Here is a 17,721-nt window from a genome sequence, read left to right on the forward strand (position 1 = left end):
AACAACTGGCACCAGACTGAAGCATGTCCACCTTGTCTTTCTTGTATGTTATGAGATCTCCCAAAAGACAGACGCTTCCAGATGCCAGCAAAGCTAAACCTATATAGATGTTGGCAGTACCAGCACTATGTTCATCTTTAGACAGAGATGCCAACCATTAGGCCACGGGGAAGTCGTGGCCTAATGGTTAGAGGGTTGGACTCCCAATCGAAGGGTTGTAGGTTCTAGTCTCGGCCGGATGGAATTGTGGGTGGGGGGAGTGCATGTACAGTTCTCTCTCCACCTTCAATACCACGACTTAGGTGTCCTTGAGCAAGGCATCGAACCCCCAACTGCTCCCCGGGCGCCGCAGCATAAATGGCTGCCCACTGCTCTGGGTGTGTGCTCACAGTGTGTGTGTGTTCACTGCTCTGTGTGTGTGCACTTCGGATGGGTTAAATGCAGAGCACAAATTCTGAGTATGGGTCACCATACTTGGCTGAATGCCGCTTCACTTCACTTCACTTCAACAGATCTCCTGTCAGTATATGATGAATGCCACATGGGGCCAATGAAAGCCTATATCTCATTAACCTGTGAATAAATATGCACATAATATGCATCATATTTTGATGACCATTATCTAAAGAGACGTTCATTTGAACAACCCGCTGAGAGCAAGCACGTCCAGGTGGTAGGGAGACTCTGGATTATCTTCAGTTTGCAGCAAACTAAAAAGTAGCCCCAGTTTTAATGTGTTGTAGACTCAAGGTGGGATCACAGAGGAACCGAATGAGTTGGCTACAATGGCAGCAAACCTCCATGGGGAACAGGCCGTGGCTGTCTGAAGGTTCTGGAAGTTGTTGCTAACCAGACAGGGGCCTGTGAAAGGCAGTCAGGAGCAAATTATTTTGACATGCTGTGCATAAGTCTGGTTGTTTTTATACCATCCAAGTCAAAACAAGGCTTTACATTTGGGGGTCCATGGTCAGACGCTGCAAGCCTCTACGCTCCAGATTACATTGGGCCACTGGTGCACATGAGCTGGAATCGCCACAACTTGGTACAGATGGCCGATTCTCATGGAGTTGCACAGTTCATCTAATTACGTTAAGAGAAACAAAACAATGATAGTTGAGAGCAGGTCTTCACTTATTATTTGAGAAACATGTTCACCACCTACAAAACTGCCAAGAGAAACACTGCAGGCTCTTTTAAACAATGATTCCACTATGGGTTGTAGCATCTAATGAGTGTACCTTACTTTTATTAACATGTATGTTCAGTAACTGGAGTCCGGCGTATTGAATTCCAGACTAACACTAGGTCAACACAATATGCTAATACCGTCCAGAGAATCTGTGGTTTCTCCAGCTGGCTAACTGAGAAGTATTATTGAAGGAGACAGAAACCCCCAATCTAATACTGAAAGACACTGTGAGTGGATGTGTTTCGTTAGTTTATTTATTTGAGAGCTTTGCTTCATCATTATGAAAATCATGTTCATCAGGCATGACGATTCAAACTAACTGGATTATTTCCTAATGGTTAGTTAAAAAGTAAAGATTATTTGTAATACAGCGAGAAAGAAAAATGGGTAATTTAAGATGCAAAAAGCACTTACCTCTTAGAAAAAGAGTGACAGATTGATATCTTAAGGAACCAGCATCATGAACTCCCAAAACATCTGCTCTCACATGAATGAGCTCAACTAGCTGTTTATCTGTGGATTAAAAAAATATCCTGTCTTTTACTGCAATACTTAGCAAAGGATTCAGGTCAGTACATTTTAAACAAATTAAATTATTTCTGTGTAATCTGTTTCTCTTTTTTTTTTTTTTTAGAAACTGTTGGCTTTTTAAAGACCTTTTGGTAAAATCAAAAGAGCAACATTTATTTAAAATAGAAATATGTCATTTTTAACATAATAAAAATTATAACTATTGATAGTCACCTTTGATCAATGTAAGGCATCCTTGGCTTGTGGAATAAAAGTAGCCTTTGCTACTTTTGCTTTTTATGATTTTTTATGATTTTTTTAATCATTTCATGATTTAAGTTTATACTCCATATAATATTTCATTAATATGTTTTAATTAATGTTGTTGTCTCACCCCCTAAAACCCGAGACTTCACATCCTCTTTCAGTGGAGAAGAGCAGAGAAAGCAAGTCAAATCTCTCCTAAGACTCTGTGGCACCTGGTGTATGAACTCTAATATGATGAAACACTTTGGACAAATTAACAAATTTTGTAAGACAACAAATACAAAAACTCATAAAAGCCAATAAAGTTAATAACATTACCTACCTCTAAAGCAAGGGCATTTCTCTTCTGAGCAGAGAAACCTGGCTCCTTGTGTGTATTTGGTGACATGTGTCATGGCAATTACAAGACCACGGGGAAACTCAGAGAGATCCAAGTAATAGGGACAAGGTGGCAAGTGGGTTGGCTTTAAAACAACAATAACCTATACAGAAAAATTGTAACTTATGTTTTTTCTATTTTAATACACTGATGTGTATTAAAGCGAATTGCAAGTATACCCAAATATATTCTCTCTCTCACATACACATATGAATTTAATGAACCTGCTCCTCACCTGGTTTTCTTTTTCAATGTGGTCAGTAAGTGAGTGTTTTTCTAGACAGATAACAAACCTGAAAAATAACCACTGCTCTCTTAGTGGTTTGTTTCAATGTAGTGATGTAAATATTTTAAGCACAATATTTAAAATAAAATACATTTCACCAACAGAAAACTGGTTGATATGTAAATGTAGCCTACTCTAAGCAATATTAGGAGAGCAGGGGCGAAAGTTAAATTTTTCAGAAAAACTTCATTTTAAAAGATAATGTTGTATACAGAGATATATTTCTGCTGTGACCAGTAACTCAGAAGTGTGGTCTAACAATACCAGGTGGTATTTTGTAGAAATGTAGAAAGACTTCAGTATAATTTCACTTTGAACATAAGTTGAACATTGTTACTTTCGACCCCATCGGTTGGGACGAAAGTAACACACAGGTGGGTCAAAAGTAACACAACAATATAAGCTAGATTTTTTTTCTGTTAGTCTTATTTTTCTTAAGTATACCTGATTGTGACCTTGTTAATAAATAACTGCAAACATATTTTGTCCTTTATCTTTGCAAAAAAATTATTAAATTACATTTTCATATTTTCATTTTAAATTTAAGTTTAAGTTTCATCAGATGTCTTAAAACCTGACTGTATTTTTTTTATTGTAAATTTCAATGTATTTTTATATAATAATAAAAAAAATCTACAGGATGCACAATATAAAAATTTAATCACATTAGCATTATAAAAAAAACTCTAAACATAATGTAACAGTAGGCCTATTTATGTTTCCATCCAGTTGTTTTTATGCATGAATTAAAAATGTGCATTAAAACATCTGGAAACACTGCAAATTCACAGGTGGAGGTGTAAAGGCTATGATATGGCTAAAACCTAAATATAAATGTGACGTATAGCAGCTGCCCAGAGAGAGATGTTCCTCTATGTCCAGAAACACCCTCTCAAAAACATCTGGATAAAACCAGACCTCTGTCTGTCTTTCTGACCCTCACGAAGACATATTCTTTTGGTATAATATGACAAAAACATTTGTAAGAAATGATGCAAGACACAGAAATTCACAATGTAGCTTGCACTGGAACAAAATAAATACTTTTTTTGACTGTAGCGGGACAAAAGTAACAACTGTTACTTTCGTCCCGACAGGAACTCCTGCCATTTAAACTCGATTTAATTTTATATAAAAATATTTTTGAAAATGCAAACTTTAGGATGTGTTAAGGCACTAAATAACCTGTAGATTGATCATTACTGTGACACATGAAACAAGAAAAACAACACGACTAATAAAAAAAAATACCGCTTCAACAATTTACTTTTTGTACTCGAAAACAGTTTTACGGACCTAACTTCCGGAAACGATGAGGAAATCGCGTGATATTTCTCAGCTCCGTCAAGGATTGCATGCTGAACATGCTGTCATAGCTGGGAATGCAAATGCAGAAAGAGGCTCGGAGAAAATCGCTTTGTTACTTTCGTCCCGTGTTACTTTCGCCCCGGTTCTCCCCTAGATTACAAATCGTGGTGTAACGGACTAATAAATTGGGTATTTGTGTATTTTTATTTGAGAAACTCACTGACTGAAAGAGTGAACCGTTCTTGACAGTGTCGTGCAGTGTTTCCCAGTGTGGCGTCCAGTTCAAGCGCATCTGAGGGATTTACATCGAAACGGAATACAAGGCCTCTGCTGTCAACCCGAAAAACATTTTTCCATTTTGTTCAGTGTGTAAACAGTAATTAAGTAATCTTGTTATTTTAATTTAAATGTAATAATTAAAAGTTAAGATAAAAACGGATGTGGTCAGTGGACCCCTGACGTGTCACGTCCACCATAGCTCCTGTTCAATAAAGTATTTTAATCAACTACATAATTAATGATGCATCCAACTTAATAAATAAACCCTTAAAGACTTTACAGTCTTCAATGAGTTTACTTAACCCACCACTTCTGTCTAAATAAATGATTATTGCTTCTTTTAGATAATTTAACCCATCCATCTCCGAGATGCACCACTGTAGCCGGGCGAGAAGCTCGCGCTAATATGCAAATGAGACCACGTAATGTGTCAACCTCGAACAAGGTGTCCAAAACCTGTGAATAAAAACTTAAATGCGGTGCACAGGTCAATGAGTTTAGTTAACCCACACACAACAAATATTTGCATATTTTATTATCTTTCTTTAAAAACAGATAACACATATACAAATGGGAAACTCGTGTTATAATATCATAGACTGTATAAAAACGTATAATAGATGCAAATGAGATGTGTCCTGTGTACAAACATTTTAAGGTGTTGCGTTATTCAATGACTTTGGTAAACACATCTATTTAAAAACAATATGATATTGTTCTACAAAATATGCAAATACGAGGAATCACGCGATAGCCAAGTAATTCAAGAATGTTTACTTGTACAGTACAGTATCATAAGTCAGCAGGCACTGTGGTGTCTCATCTCATAATCAAAGGGTGGGAATGTGTATTACAAGGTCACTGTCAGGATTTAAGTGTTATTAATTCAACTTCAAATCTAACATGAAAATAGCCACAAATGTTCAGTTCACACTGTAATATGGCTGTTGATGACCCAAAACTTTACAGGGTTTATCAAATTCATTATGATTTTAAAAAAGCTGACTACCTATTTTCTAACTCACATACATATTAAACAGTATAAATGAAAAATATATATTAATTTGTCAATCAGCAATGTTTTAATTGCTTGCGTTGACATTATATGAACATTTTTTCCATAGCAAATTTCTGATGAGAGACTAAACTACAAGAACATAATTGGTCATATAGTACTGGACAGTATTTAAGCAATCAAGTGTAAAGGTTGGGGCAAAACAAGGAATGTGTCACCAGCCAAATATCATCAGCCCTTGAAAATAATTCTTACAAAACCCCCCAAAAAACAACACATCAATACTTCAGCTCCTGAGCTAAACTCTCCGAGAAGGTGTTCAATGTTACACAAAATATAATGTTATTTATGCATAAAAATAAAGTCTGAAACACCCTGCACCCCACAACTTTTGTTAGGAAACACAAAGGTCCATCCACTGTTCATGACGTTGTGCTCATCAAACAAATTCTTCCCTTTCATCAGAGAGAGCAATCACAGACATTTCATTCAGCTCTCTGTGGATCTCCATTAGCAGTGCCACCCTTACAGGAAAGAATCTTCTGATGGCGGAGCATAAGAAAATCCCACGAAGGCATCATCAGCTTCCATAACACTAGCATTGACGACTGACTGCTCTGAAGAGAAGCACACAGAGTTTGGCACAGTTTCCGCTGTGAACTCAGGATCAAAGTTTGAGATGTCATACTGGGATTCCTGCAAGACAACAAGAGAGAGGACTGTTTGAATAGACCTATGCATTTGTTTTTTGAAACTTTAGCAAAATAGTATATAATATATGGTTAAAGGGATAGTTTACACGAAAATTTAAATTTGCTGAAAATGTACTTACCCTTTCGCTTTCAAAAATGAGTTCGTTTTTTAATCGGAACAGATTTAAAAGAAATTAGCATTTTTTTTTAGCACTTGCTCACCAATGGATTCTGTGCATTGAATGGATGCTGTCAGAATGAGATTCCAAACAGCTGATAAAAAACAGCATATTAAAATATGAGACCAAAATAACTCTTCCTCTAATGAAAACAAAAACAACTTGTCCTCTCACATAAAAAAATAGTAACATTTAGAGCTGTTTTGGGCTATTTTCATTTAATAAATGGTGCATGATTTGCATATATTTCTCCCCTAAGACGACGTCTTCACTGGAGAAAACAATATTATGGATAGACACATATTTTTAGTTTGAAGTTAAAAATGTCTTAATGATGGATTTCTTTCTTACTAATGAACAGCTTCTCACTTCACAAGCCATTAACTGATGGACTGGACTCATGGGGATTACTTTAGAGCATTGTGATGTTTTTGTCAGCTGTTTAGACTCATTATGATGGCACTGATTCAGAGGATCCATTGGTGAGCAAGTGATGTAATGCTAAATTTCCCCAAATCTGTTCCGATGAAGAAACAAACTAATCTAAAACTAAAAAATCTTGGATATCCTTAGGGTGAGTACATTTTCAGCAACTTTTCATTCATAGAGTTGAACTAAGTCTTACCACACTAGGGTTGAATGGAGGAGGAAGCTTTTTCTGTTCAAGGTCATCCCAGTTAATAGATAAGAAAAATTCATGTCCTTTGACTTCATTCTGCAACAAATGGGATATCACGTACAAGGACCTTTTAATATTCCAAGATATTTTCAATTCAACACTCCTTGCTTGAATGTAATATATTATAGGAAACTAATCGGCAGAAATCCTTTTGAGATGCTACTGAAATACTCTACAAAATCATCCACCAGGGGGTGATACATCAGTACTAAATAGCTCACAAAGTCTTCTCTGTAGCCCAGCCTCCTGGTGTGGTCTTTCTCCAGCAGGGCCTGAAGGATGGACCAGGCAGCCGTGGATGCCCCGGGGCGCATGACAAGTTCTCTGTGAAGAATGTTGTTATACATCTCCTGTGTGTCCCTGCTGTAGAATGGAGGCTGTTGACATGAAGGTAAAACAAGATTTAAGCTTCATTGCCTATATTTTCAAAAGACAACTACCCAAATTTACGGTTGTAACTTACCAACCCATAAAGCATTTCATACAGCACAGAACCCAGACACCACCAGTCCACAGTGTTATCATAGGGTTGTTTCCTGAGTACCTCTGGAGCTAGATACTATCGTGACGACAAGAGCCAGCAATTATTGCATAACAATCATTGCGTTATTCTAGCCTCCAAAAGCTTAATGTTTATTCGCAGTTAATTTGCTGAAAATGTAATGAGGTTAATCTAGGAAAAGCGTCATTAGCAAATCAGTAACAATTCAATAGTAAGAATCGCGAAAAGTAGATATTTTTAAATTCAGCAACTAATTAAACAAATTCATTTACCATAACATTTTACAGTAATATGTTAAACCTTGATCCATTTTTCCAAAATTATTTGAACAAGAACAAAATAACAAACATATTTATGATCAATTTAATGTGTTCTTATTGAATAACAGTATCGATTTGCTATTTAAAAAAAAAATCATATTGACTCCAAACTTTTGAACTATAATGTAAGCATCATACAACCATCATATTTATATTCTATAATACCTCAGGTGTCCCACAAAATGTGGTCGTTGTGTCTGCTTGGGAGATGCCCTCCTTACACAGTCCAAAGTCAGTCAAGACTATATGTCCCTTAACAGACAAAAGATGCCAACAGGAACATTTTCAGGAAGTATGTCACCACACAAAAGGCCTATTCTTCACAGAGCCAAAGAATCTTGTGTCTGACTGGAATATTTGCCAGGGCCTTGTAACCTCACAGTTTCATCAGATTCGAAAGGAAATGCACAAATAACACTTAAACTAATCTCGAGTTTTGTTACCAAAAAAAAAAAAAGGTTTCAATGCATTATTTCATTTGGCTGGACAAAGCTACACTCTGTACACCTCATCTCGGGAAATCAGAAGAGTTTGTTATCCTTCACAGCGAGGGTAGATTACTCTGTTTCCACTGGAACTCTCTCAACATTGATCAGCTACGCTCTGGCAATGATAAAAATGTGAAGAAAAAAAAAAAAGAGGCACTTACTTGAGAGTCCAGCAGGATATTTTCTGGTTTCAAATCCCTGGGAACACAAGAACACTTAACTTGTTAGCATTTTGTCATATGTTTCCAGGAACAATTCAACTAAAAAAACATTACACGGAACATTAAACAGAAAAATCGTAACAATGAATTATAGGTATTATAATATGACAAGACAAGCTATTCATAATGCATTTAATTCATATGAAGAGCTATTCCTTGCGGTCATATAACGTCACACCCTATGAATGCAAACTATGCTCTCATGATGGTCATTTCACACGTGAGTCTAATTTTAAGTGACTACAGTTAAGCCAGTTCACCAATCAAAATGTTTCAAATACGTTCTGGGCAAGAATTGGGAAAACTATAGGAGGGAGGTGGAGTAGAATTAAACAATGCACTGCCTCTGGGAATTCTCACACACTTTAACAATTAAACTTCATCCTAGAATCCCCAAACAGGCGTATTTATAACACAAGTGATCCATTAGTGAAGCTGCATTTACCTGTAAACAATGTTAAGAGAGTGTAAGTAACCCAGAGCAGTTGCCATCTCAGCAATGTAAAACTTCGCTCTGGGTTCAGGAAAGGTCCGCTCTTTTTGGAGGTGAAAGAAAAGCTGTAATGGAAAGAATCAAAAATTGTAATATTCAACAAATAAATGCAGAAAATAGTCAGGTTACCCAATACATCATCTCTATTCTGTAGCCTGCCTCACAATTATTGGTATGGCGTTTCATTAGCTGATGTTTAAAATATCGTCAGCAGACTTTTAGCTAAAAACAAGAAGTCAAGACTAGTGGTCTAATTGAGCTTGTGAATAGGAACCCTGCAAAATACCAATAAAATGAACAAAAATTCAAAATTATTATTAATCATGCATTATCATCATATGATTTACATGTCAAATTCCTTTTTAAAGGAATAGTTTACCAAAAATAGTGTAACATTCTGTCATCATTTATTTAATTTTACATCCATCAAAACTCTGTTTTGGGTGGTACATAACATGTAAGTCAATCCCCACTGCATTTCACTGTGCAAAGTAAAAAAAATAATCTTTAAAATATCTTTCTTCTGTGTTCCACAAAATAGGTTAGTCATACAGGTTTGGAAAGAAATGAGGATAAGTAAATGATGACAGAACTTTTATTTTTGGATACACTGTCCCTTTAAGAAGTCATACAATGACAAATGTCAGCTTCAGCAATAGCGATATTTATAACATATTGGTTTAATCTGCCAAATAGTGGCTTTTGAGATGAGATAAGGCAGATGTCAGCCTTGAGCTTCTCAACCACAAATACTCACTTCTCCACCATTGACAAAATCCAGGACAAAGTATAACTTGTCTGTTGTCTGAAAGGAATAGTGCAGTCCAACCAGGAAGGGATGTTTAACATTCTTTAGCAACACATTACGTTCAGCCATAATGTGCTTTTGCTGGCATGAAAGAACATTTCAAGGGAATTCATTAATCAAATGCCAAAGAACATAACAGAGTGAGTATAAAGAAAGAGTAGGTATTAAAACAAAGAGAATTGTTACCTCTCTCCTGTTTAAAATGGCCTTTTTTTGCAAGACTTTGATGGCGTAACACTTCCCATCCCGTTTCCTCTTTGCAAGAAGAACCTTTGTGTGGGAGACAACACGGTGGGTTAGCAACAGTTTCACCTTTCAATAACGCATCACATGGGTATAAAAAAAAAGACAGGCTTCGACTTCAAAACTGAGAAACTTTCACTTCCTAAATGGAGAGTCTGTGGCTCAGAAACAAATGCTATGGCTAACCGTACAGCAAAGAAAACAGACAGACAATATATTAAGCCCCAGTGACATTCAGAGCTTTCAGTAACTGATTCAAAATGAACACACAAGGGACCTACTTTTTCTCACAAGCTGTGGAAGTCACACATTTGAGAGCATTTCCATCATTAGGCATTTTATTTAAAAAGAAAACTTACCTTCCCAAAGCTTCCCTTTCCTATGACTTTAAGAAAGTCAAAGTCAGTGGGCTTTGCACTGTTGAAAAAAAAAAACACTGTGATTAAGGCTAAAATGAAAACATATGGATCATTTATTTCTACCAGTTGAATGTTTCGCATCCAAATTATGGCAGAAATACAATATTTATCATTATACAAAAGGAACAGATTATTTAAAATAATTCTATAATACTTACAGTGGATTTCCAGATGGCCCTAGGTTTATATTACTAGAGGTAGAGCTACTCTGTAAGAGATATGGTAAAATAATACTAACAGTAGTATAACATACACATAGTTTTTATGTATTTATAATTTATTTGTATCTGAACAGTACAACAATATAATTGCATACAGAAAAAAAGATGCATAATAGAGAGTATGGCTAACAAGCAAGACAAAAAGAGAAGAATGAAGACCAATTAATATGTTATATATTAAAAACATAACATGAGCACATATACAGTACCAACCTTATCATCTTCATCCTCTGAAGCATCAGAGAAGTTTTTAGATTTGTCCATCTGCAGAAATTCTTTGACATCCGGACTGTGCATTTGAAATGAACATTCACATGTTAGAGGTCTGACCGAGGCAATACAAAGCCACAGCTGTGAGGAGGAATATGAGCTAACATCAACTACTCGCTGTGACAAGAACCGTAACCATGGAAAATTTTACAGAGAATCAAAAAGAAGCATCTTTTATTTGGCACGGGTCCACAAGATACAATCGAACCGCTTTGTACTCAGAGTTCAGAGAGATATCTGGTTGTAGCTGGTTTTGGCACGTTTCCATTGTAAAGCCCACTCAAATTTGACATACATTTAGATGCACTGACACTGTGAGTGGTGAGAAAAACTGCAGCAACAGTAACTGGCTGATATACTCACTATTTGGAGAGCTGTGGATGGGACACAATCTTCTGAATAAACTCATGTAACCCCACTCTTCTTTGTGTTATGAAATCTAAGAATTACACAAAATATACAGGTGCAAATTAGAAAAAGAGTTCCTCAAGTAGTGAGACGACACTACACTTTTAATTTAATGTTATTATGAACTGCACAAGTCAAAATTGTTACAATGACATGGGTTAAATAAGATAATGTACAATTTTGTTTTCAGAAAGCTTCTTGATTCTTGGTTTTTATGCAATAATTCACTGCTCTAAACCCTTTGTGGTAAACAAAAACCATGTTTATCCTCATTGCAAGCAAACTCATATCTGATATAGTCTGGATGATTTTTGCAGGGTTTTTTCAGAATTTGCCTAACTTCCAGCAAGTGACATATATGCAAAAATATAGGAGAGTAAGATTGTGGTTCATCCAAAGTGCTTATGTAAGCATCTGATGTGTCTGACATATCATGCTGCCCATGACCAGAACAAACCTGAGAGCCATTTTGAGAACTACTCATGATAACATCACCTCCTTTGAGAAATAACTAATATATCAGTCAGTTATCAAAACCAGTGGCCTAAGTCTCTCAGTGCAGCATGGGACACTACTGTAAAAATGTGCACCAAATAATTAGATTATATTGTCCAACGAGGCAGCAATTATCTAGAGATAAAGATGGGGGAAAGAGAAAAGCAGAGAGAGAGAGAAACTTACCAATGGTGGAGAAGACCTTACAACATGTGCACAGATTTAACATGTGCTTCCAAAGACCAGACTCATGGTTTCTCCATGAAAAAGATCCTGACCACATATACTGGCCACATAATTGGTCACACATGAGCTAAATACAATTGGTTCTTGGGTGCGCATTTTCATTCTGTTATTTCTGCACACAATTTTGCTGCCACATTGTCTGAGAGCATAACATGAGATTAAACAAGGACAAAGATTTTACGGGCTCGGGGCAGGGCGGATTTAGCATGGTTGACTTTCTGTATGGAACACTGTTGGATAAACTAATTTGGCAAATACACATGATCTCTATTAAGCTAAATAAAGCCACTAATGTATGTGCACGAGATGACATAAGTTCCTGTGAGCTCTGAACAATATGCATTTTATTCCGTGAGAAGTCAAGGAACTGTAAAATACCTGGGTCAAAGTTGTCTCCAAATATTCTCTTAGCAGGAATCTTCAAATTCAGGGCAGGAAACTGTTTTTTTAACTGCAAAAAGACACATTTTTATTAAAGGTTTAGGGTCAGTATGATTTGTTTAAAGAAATTAACATTTTTATTAAGCAAAATGCATTAAACCGAACAAAAGTGACAGTAAAGACATTATTTTACAAAAGATTTGTATTTCAAATGAATGTTGTTCCTATGAACTTTCTATTCAACAAAAAATCCCACTTAAGTCGTCCACTAAAATATTTTGCAGGGCAAGTGTTTTCAGCTTTGAAAATAATAAGAAATCTATATTTAGCAGCAAATCAGCATGTTAAGATGATTTCCAAAAGATCATGTGACCCTGAAAACTGGCATAAAATTTGCCATCACAGGAATAAACTTAAAAACATTCAAATTGATTTTTACATTTTTGTTTTTTTACATTTTAATAATATTTCACATTAGTACTGCATTTATGATTAAATAAATGCAGCCTTGATGAGAACAAAAGCATATTCCTTTTTGACTATACATTTCAAAAATATGATATGTTTCATACTTTACATTAATTGGTCATATGTGAATACTTCATTAGAAAAAGGCTCCAAACCAAAATCAATGTCACTTAAAAATAGCTGGAGTCTGCCTGCCTGTCTTTTCACATTGACTACAACTCAGTTTACTTACCGTGTTGTACAGTCTGTCGAATTCCGCATATCTCCGGAACACAAACCACTCATGTCTTCCAACACTGACAAGTACTTTGTAAACCTAACAAGACAAGGATTAAAACACCGTCACATATCCGGTGCTACAATTTAGCAAGCCAGAGCTCTCAAAAAGTAGATAAGAGCAGCAGAGGTCACTCACAGTATAGCGTTTCTTCTTGTCTCTCTGCTCATCGGAGCAGGGAATGCTGACATTGGGGCAGCTCGGTTGCTCCTCCATCCTGAGACCTCTCAGAATCTCACAAGCAACGGCTCATAGATGCAACAGGTCCTTAGATTGCTTCCCTGCCTCTCTAGCACAATTGATTCTAATGGTAAATCTCCATTTCGGTCCTGCAAAGAACACAAACATGCCAAAACATAAACGAGATGTTTTACTAGAGCCAAGCGCTCTTTTTAGCAGTGTCCGGCATCCACTTTAGCTCCAGAGGGCTCTTTGGGTCTTGCATGACAGGACAGGAAGGCCACTCAGAGTCACTAATCAACTGTGGCATGAACACAGAGAGGAGCCTCAGTCTGGGCAGCCAAGCGATGAGTCTCCACCTCTCTTTTCCTCACTCTCTTTCATCCTCCCCTCTGCTTCCTCTCCAGCTGGGAGGGAGCAAACGGGGACGTGTTCTTTCGTATGCCACTTCCACACTCCCTCTGTCAAGCGCAGCACACAAATGCTCGCTGGGTGGGCGACATTATTCCCCTTCCCCTCTGAGGTACAAGAGGTATTTTTAGAGAACGCAGCACTGAACCTACAAGGTGCAGATTTAAAGGCCAGGAGAAACCTCTCAAGATATGTTAATGATGTAAAACTACACTCTCTTGTACAGTGATCTCCTTTATCATGGTCAAGCATGATGAATAAGGATTAATATATATATATATATATATAAACTTTATTTAAAGCGGACACCAAAATGGTAATGTCTTGTCTTTCACCTACGCATATGTTGTTATTGTTTTACATGTGAATGTGTTGTGTGTGTGTGTGTGTGTGTGTGTGTGTGTGTGTGTGTATGTATGTATGTATGTATGTATGTATATATATATATATATATATATATATATAAAATTTTCAAAAGTATACTGGGTTGGCCTTGCAGAAACCTCAAATGCCATCTAATTTCGTCACACAACTACATAAACCTAACAGAAATTCTGGTATTTTACAAAAACAATCTAAAGATTTATTATGTTCCAAAAATGCGAATAATGATTAATAAATAATAATTAAATAATTCCTAATAATTTAGAATGTAAACAAATGCTGGATTTAAATGCACCACCCTCATCAAAATAGTGAGCGCCAAAACAATACAGAAAGAAAAACTGTTTTGTAAAATAATAGACATCTTTATACATAATACAATACTATTTTTTTTTAAACAAGCACTGGGCTTATTCTAATCTAAACCCTGCAGTGTTACCCTTGTATTTCGTGACATGAAATACAAACTAAATGTGTTCAGATGAGATAACAGACTGTAGCAGTTGCAGACACCGTTTACCATATCACTGCGATCTGCATTTTTCTACATTCTTGAGAACTTGGAGGAATGTTACAGGTTTTTCTGCCTGCGTGATCAACTATTCTTCAAAGTTGAAAAACTTGGATAGTTTAATGATTTAATGGACTACTTCTGAAGCCACACATGCATATTTAAATGTGCATTTGCGTGCATGCATATGTAGATAGTGGTTTAAATATGTCAATTAATTCACTGAATTCATTTATTCATATAAAGATCTCTTCAAGTCTCAGAGCCAAGAGAGTCGCTTTACCTTTAAACTGAAACAAGAAGCCAGTTTCCTTATGTATGACATGAGAAATGAAAGATCACTCTAAAGGGCATATTTCAAATGAACAAAATAATATATGGAAAAAGGACACAACAGATCCAGGCTCATTATTATGCAATTTTAAGAAGCTTAGTTAATGTCATCACTACATTGGAGCTGTCAAAAGGTTACTGTTATAAAATATGACTTCATTCTATAACAACAACTCAAACAGGTTTGAGCAGCAAAAAGGAAGTACAAAAGTAAAAGGTATAAACTTGCACAGGCATGTCACACATAAAAATCTATATGCATGCTGTGCAAAAATTTAAATAAAAAATGCATCAGTACAGGTTTGCATTTGAAACTCTCTGGTTTCATCTCGCATTTAGAGTAATCCTACACTGTTGAAAGAGATAAATCTAAAACAACAGTGCAATGGAACCCATAAGTGAAATATGCGTCAAAGAAACCAACTGTAAATGTCTCTCTTTATAACAGTTTAACTTCTAATAAAAGATTCTAATAAAAGATTCTAATGGAAGACTTGGTGAATATTTCACTTGTTGCTCATATAGTTTTTAGTTCAACTGTCAACAATGCGTAGGCTATTGCTCATGGACACTAAATAAGTAAGATTCATAATTTAATTAAATTTAAAGTAAGATTCATAATTTAATTCCCCATTAAGCAACTATTACATGACATTTCTCTAATTAAATGCTTTGTTTGTTAAAACGGTGTAGGAACTTAATTCAGATCAGTTCAATCTAATATAATAATAATACATAATTACATATTTAACAACATATTATTTTAAGTGTCCAATAATGCAGGATTGTTTTCATTTATTGTATTATTATTTCTATAGAATAAAATAACTTAATAATGTGACTACAAAATAATAATAATAACAATAATAATAATAACAATAATAATAACAATAGCTGTTAGCAGCTGCTATTGAAAAAAAAACTGATTAAGTAAAATAGTGCTAAACAGAGTATTGGTTTGTATCTCTTAACAAGAACAGTATGCTGTTGTGATATTATCTATTAATACCTAAAATAATATTTTTTTTTATTTAGCTAAAAAAATATTAGCACCTCTGTGTGCACAATACATTACATTACAATACATTTTCTATATCCTGATGGTAAGAGACAGTAGCCTACTGTAAACTGAAACCAACCAAAGCAAATATCTTTTGAATGTGGGCTGACATTTGTTTATTTTTTGTAGAGCTCTGTATTTCTGTAATCGGTCTAACGTTAGGCTGTTTTCAATAAACTAACAATTTTAGTACGTAATGTACATTGTATTGCAGAGAGTGGACCTGTTACAGCCAAAACTTACTACAACCACCGACGCACTTCTAGAGCCCCTCTCGTGTTTTAGACAGTTCAAAGAGAGTAAAGACACAACTTGCCTTAATATTTTTCACTCTTTCCATCCAACTGGCTCCAGTGACGTGTCGGGAGGCAAAGGAAGTGCAACGATTCAAAAATCAAACTCGGCGTGTCTGGGAACTAAATATCGACCCAGCTTAACTGAAAAGACAACATTCATCATGTTACCAATGAGCCGCCCGGTGAAATAAAGGCACATCGTCGTTTGTTCCGAAGTTCCGAAACAATCAGTCACGCGACTAAACGCGGGGGAAGAAGAATAGTAATGTGGTAAAGGAACACTAACAACAGCACCATCTGGAGGAAGAACTGTCACTAATACTGTCAGTCACATTTTATGTGATTTTGTATTAGTTTCATATTTGTTTCACTTTTTAGGTTTTGTTGTGACAACTATATATAATATTATATTCTAAACTTTTATATAATATGATGGACAATTCATCAACACTAAAACAGAAAGGCATGTAGGTAATATGCATACTATATTAAAAACCTACTAAATATATAAGGCGATTTTCTCATTTTTTTATTTTTAATTTTTTTGCAGCCTCAGATTCCAGAATTTCAAATGGTTGTATATCAGTCAAATATGGTCCTATCCTAACCATATATCAATAGAAAGCATATTTATTAAGCTCTCAGATGATGTATAAATCTGAGTAAAAAAAAAAAAAATTATCCTTATAACTGATTTTGTGGTCCAGGGTCACAGACACACACACACACACACACACATATATATATGTGTGTGTGTGTGTGTGTGTGTGTGTGTGTGTGTGTGTGTGTGTGTGTGTGTGTGTGTGAGTGTGTGTGTGTGTGACCCTGGACCACAAAATCAGTTATTTTTCAGTTATTTCTTATCAGTTTTTTACTGAGATTTATACATCATCTGAGAGCTTAATAAATATGCTTTCTATTGATATATGGTTAGGATAGGACCATATTTGACTGATATACAACTATTTGAAATTCTGGAATCTGAGGCTGCAAAAAAATAAAAAATTAAAAAATGAGAAACTCGCCTTATATATTTAGTAGGTTTTTAATATAGTATGCATATTACCTACATGCCTTTCTGTTTTAGTGTTGATGAATTGTCCATCATATTATATAAAAGTTTAGAATATAATATTATATATAGTTGTCACAACACACACCCACCCACACACACACACACACACACACACAAACACACACACACATATATATATATATATATATATATATATATATATATATATATATATATATATATATATATATATATATATTTATATAATTTGTGTGTGTGGGGGGGGGTGTAAAGGTGCAATTCATCATGTAGTAATTATGTAACATTGCAAGACAAACGTTTATTAAAATGTGTTAAATTGTAAATAATTTGTCTGTTTGTTTTTAACAAATACATTTGATTTCAAACAAAACAGATATACTCGTACATTTTCCGAAGACAAAAAAAAAACTCACAAAATATCCGCAAGAGGGCAGCATGGACTTTCA

At 35.4% G+C, this 17,721-nt stretch overlaps 1 protein-coding gene and 1 pseudogene across 1 annotated transcript; both read right to left on the minus strand.

Moving 5' to 3' along the window:
• Window positions 1-4,580, minus strand: part of LOC113041865 (minichromosome maintenance domain-containing protein 2-like) — a 6,646-nt pseudogene extending 2,066 nt beyond the window's left edge.
• A 204-nt stretch (window positions 4,581-4,784) lies between these two features.
• LOC113042445 (serine/threonine-protein kinase Sgk3-like) lies at window positions 4,785-16,493 on the minus strand. Its single transcript, XM_026201315.1, has 17 exons — window positions 16,239-16,493; window positions 13,182-13,372; window positions 12,999-13,082; window positions 12,296-12,368; window positions 11,132-11,207; window positions 10,712-10,787; window positions 10,436-10,485; window positions 10,218-10,275; window positions 9,802-9,885; window positions 9,565-9,696; window positions 8,760-8,872; window positions 8,255-8,291; window positions 7,771-7,857; window positions 7,247-7,342; window positions 7,005-7,160; window positions 6,730-6,819; window positions 4,785-5,929 (listed from the first exon to the last, which is right to left on the minus strand). Exons 2-17 carry the CDS (start codon window positions 13,257-13,259, stop codon window positions 5,759-5,761), a joined length of 1,461 nt encoding a protein of 486 aa, XP_026057100.1. The 5' UTR covers window positions 13,260-13,372; window positions 16,239-16,493; the 3' UTR covers window positions 4,785-5,758.
• Between the last annotated feature and the right edge of the window lie 1,228 nt (window positions 16,494-17,721).

The sequence above is a fragment of the Carassius auratus genome, chromosome 24 (assembly GCF_003368295.1).
Source record: "Carassius auratus strain Wakin chromosome 24, ASM336829v1, whole genome shotgun sequence".
Classification (NCBI taxonomy): Eukaryota; Metazoa; Chordata; class Actinopteri; order Cypriniformes; family Cyprinidae; genus Carassius; species Carassius auratus.

Bases quoted from the DNA above. Each gene is read 5' to 3' on its own strand.
- LOC113042445 (XM_026201315.1), bottom strand. From the start codon at position 13,259: ATGGAGGAGCAACCGAGCTGCCCCAATGTCAGCATTCCCTGCTCCGAT. The intron at 13,083-13,181 runs GTGAGTGACCTC...TTGTCTTGTTAG, and splicing joins ACAAGAAGAAACGCTATACT to GTTTACAAAGTACTTGTCAG. The intron at 12,369-12,998 runs GTAAGTAAACTG...GTCTTTTTGCAG, and splicing joins TCGACAGACTGTACAACACG to TTAAAAAAACAGTTTCCTGC.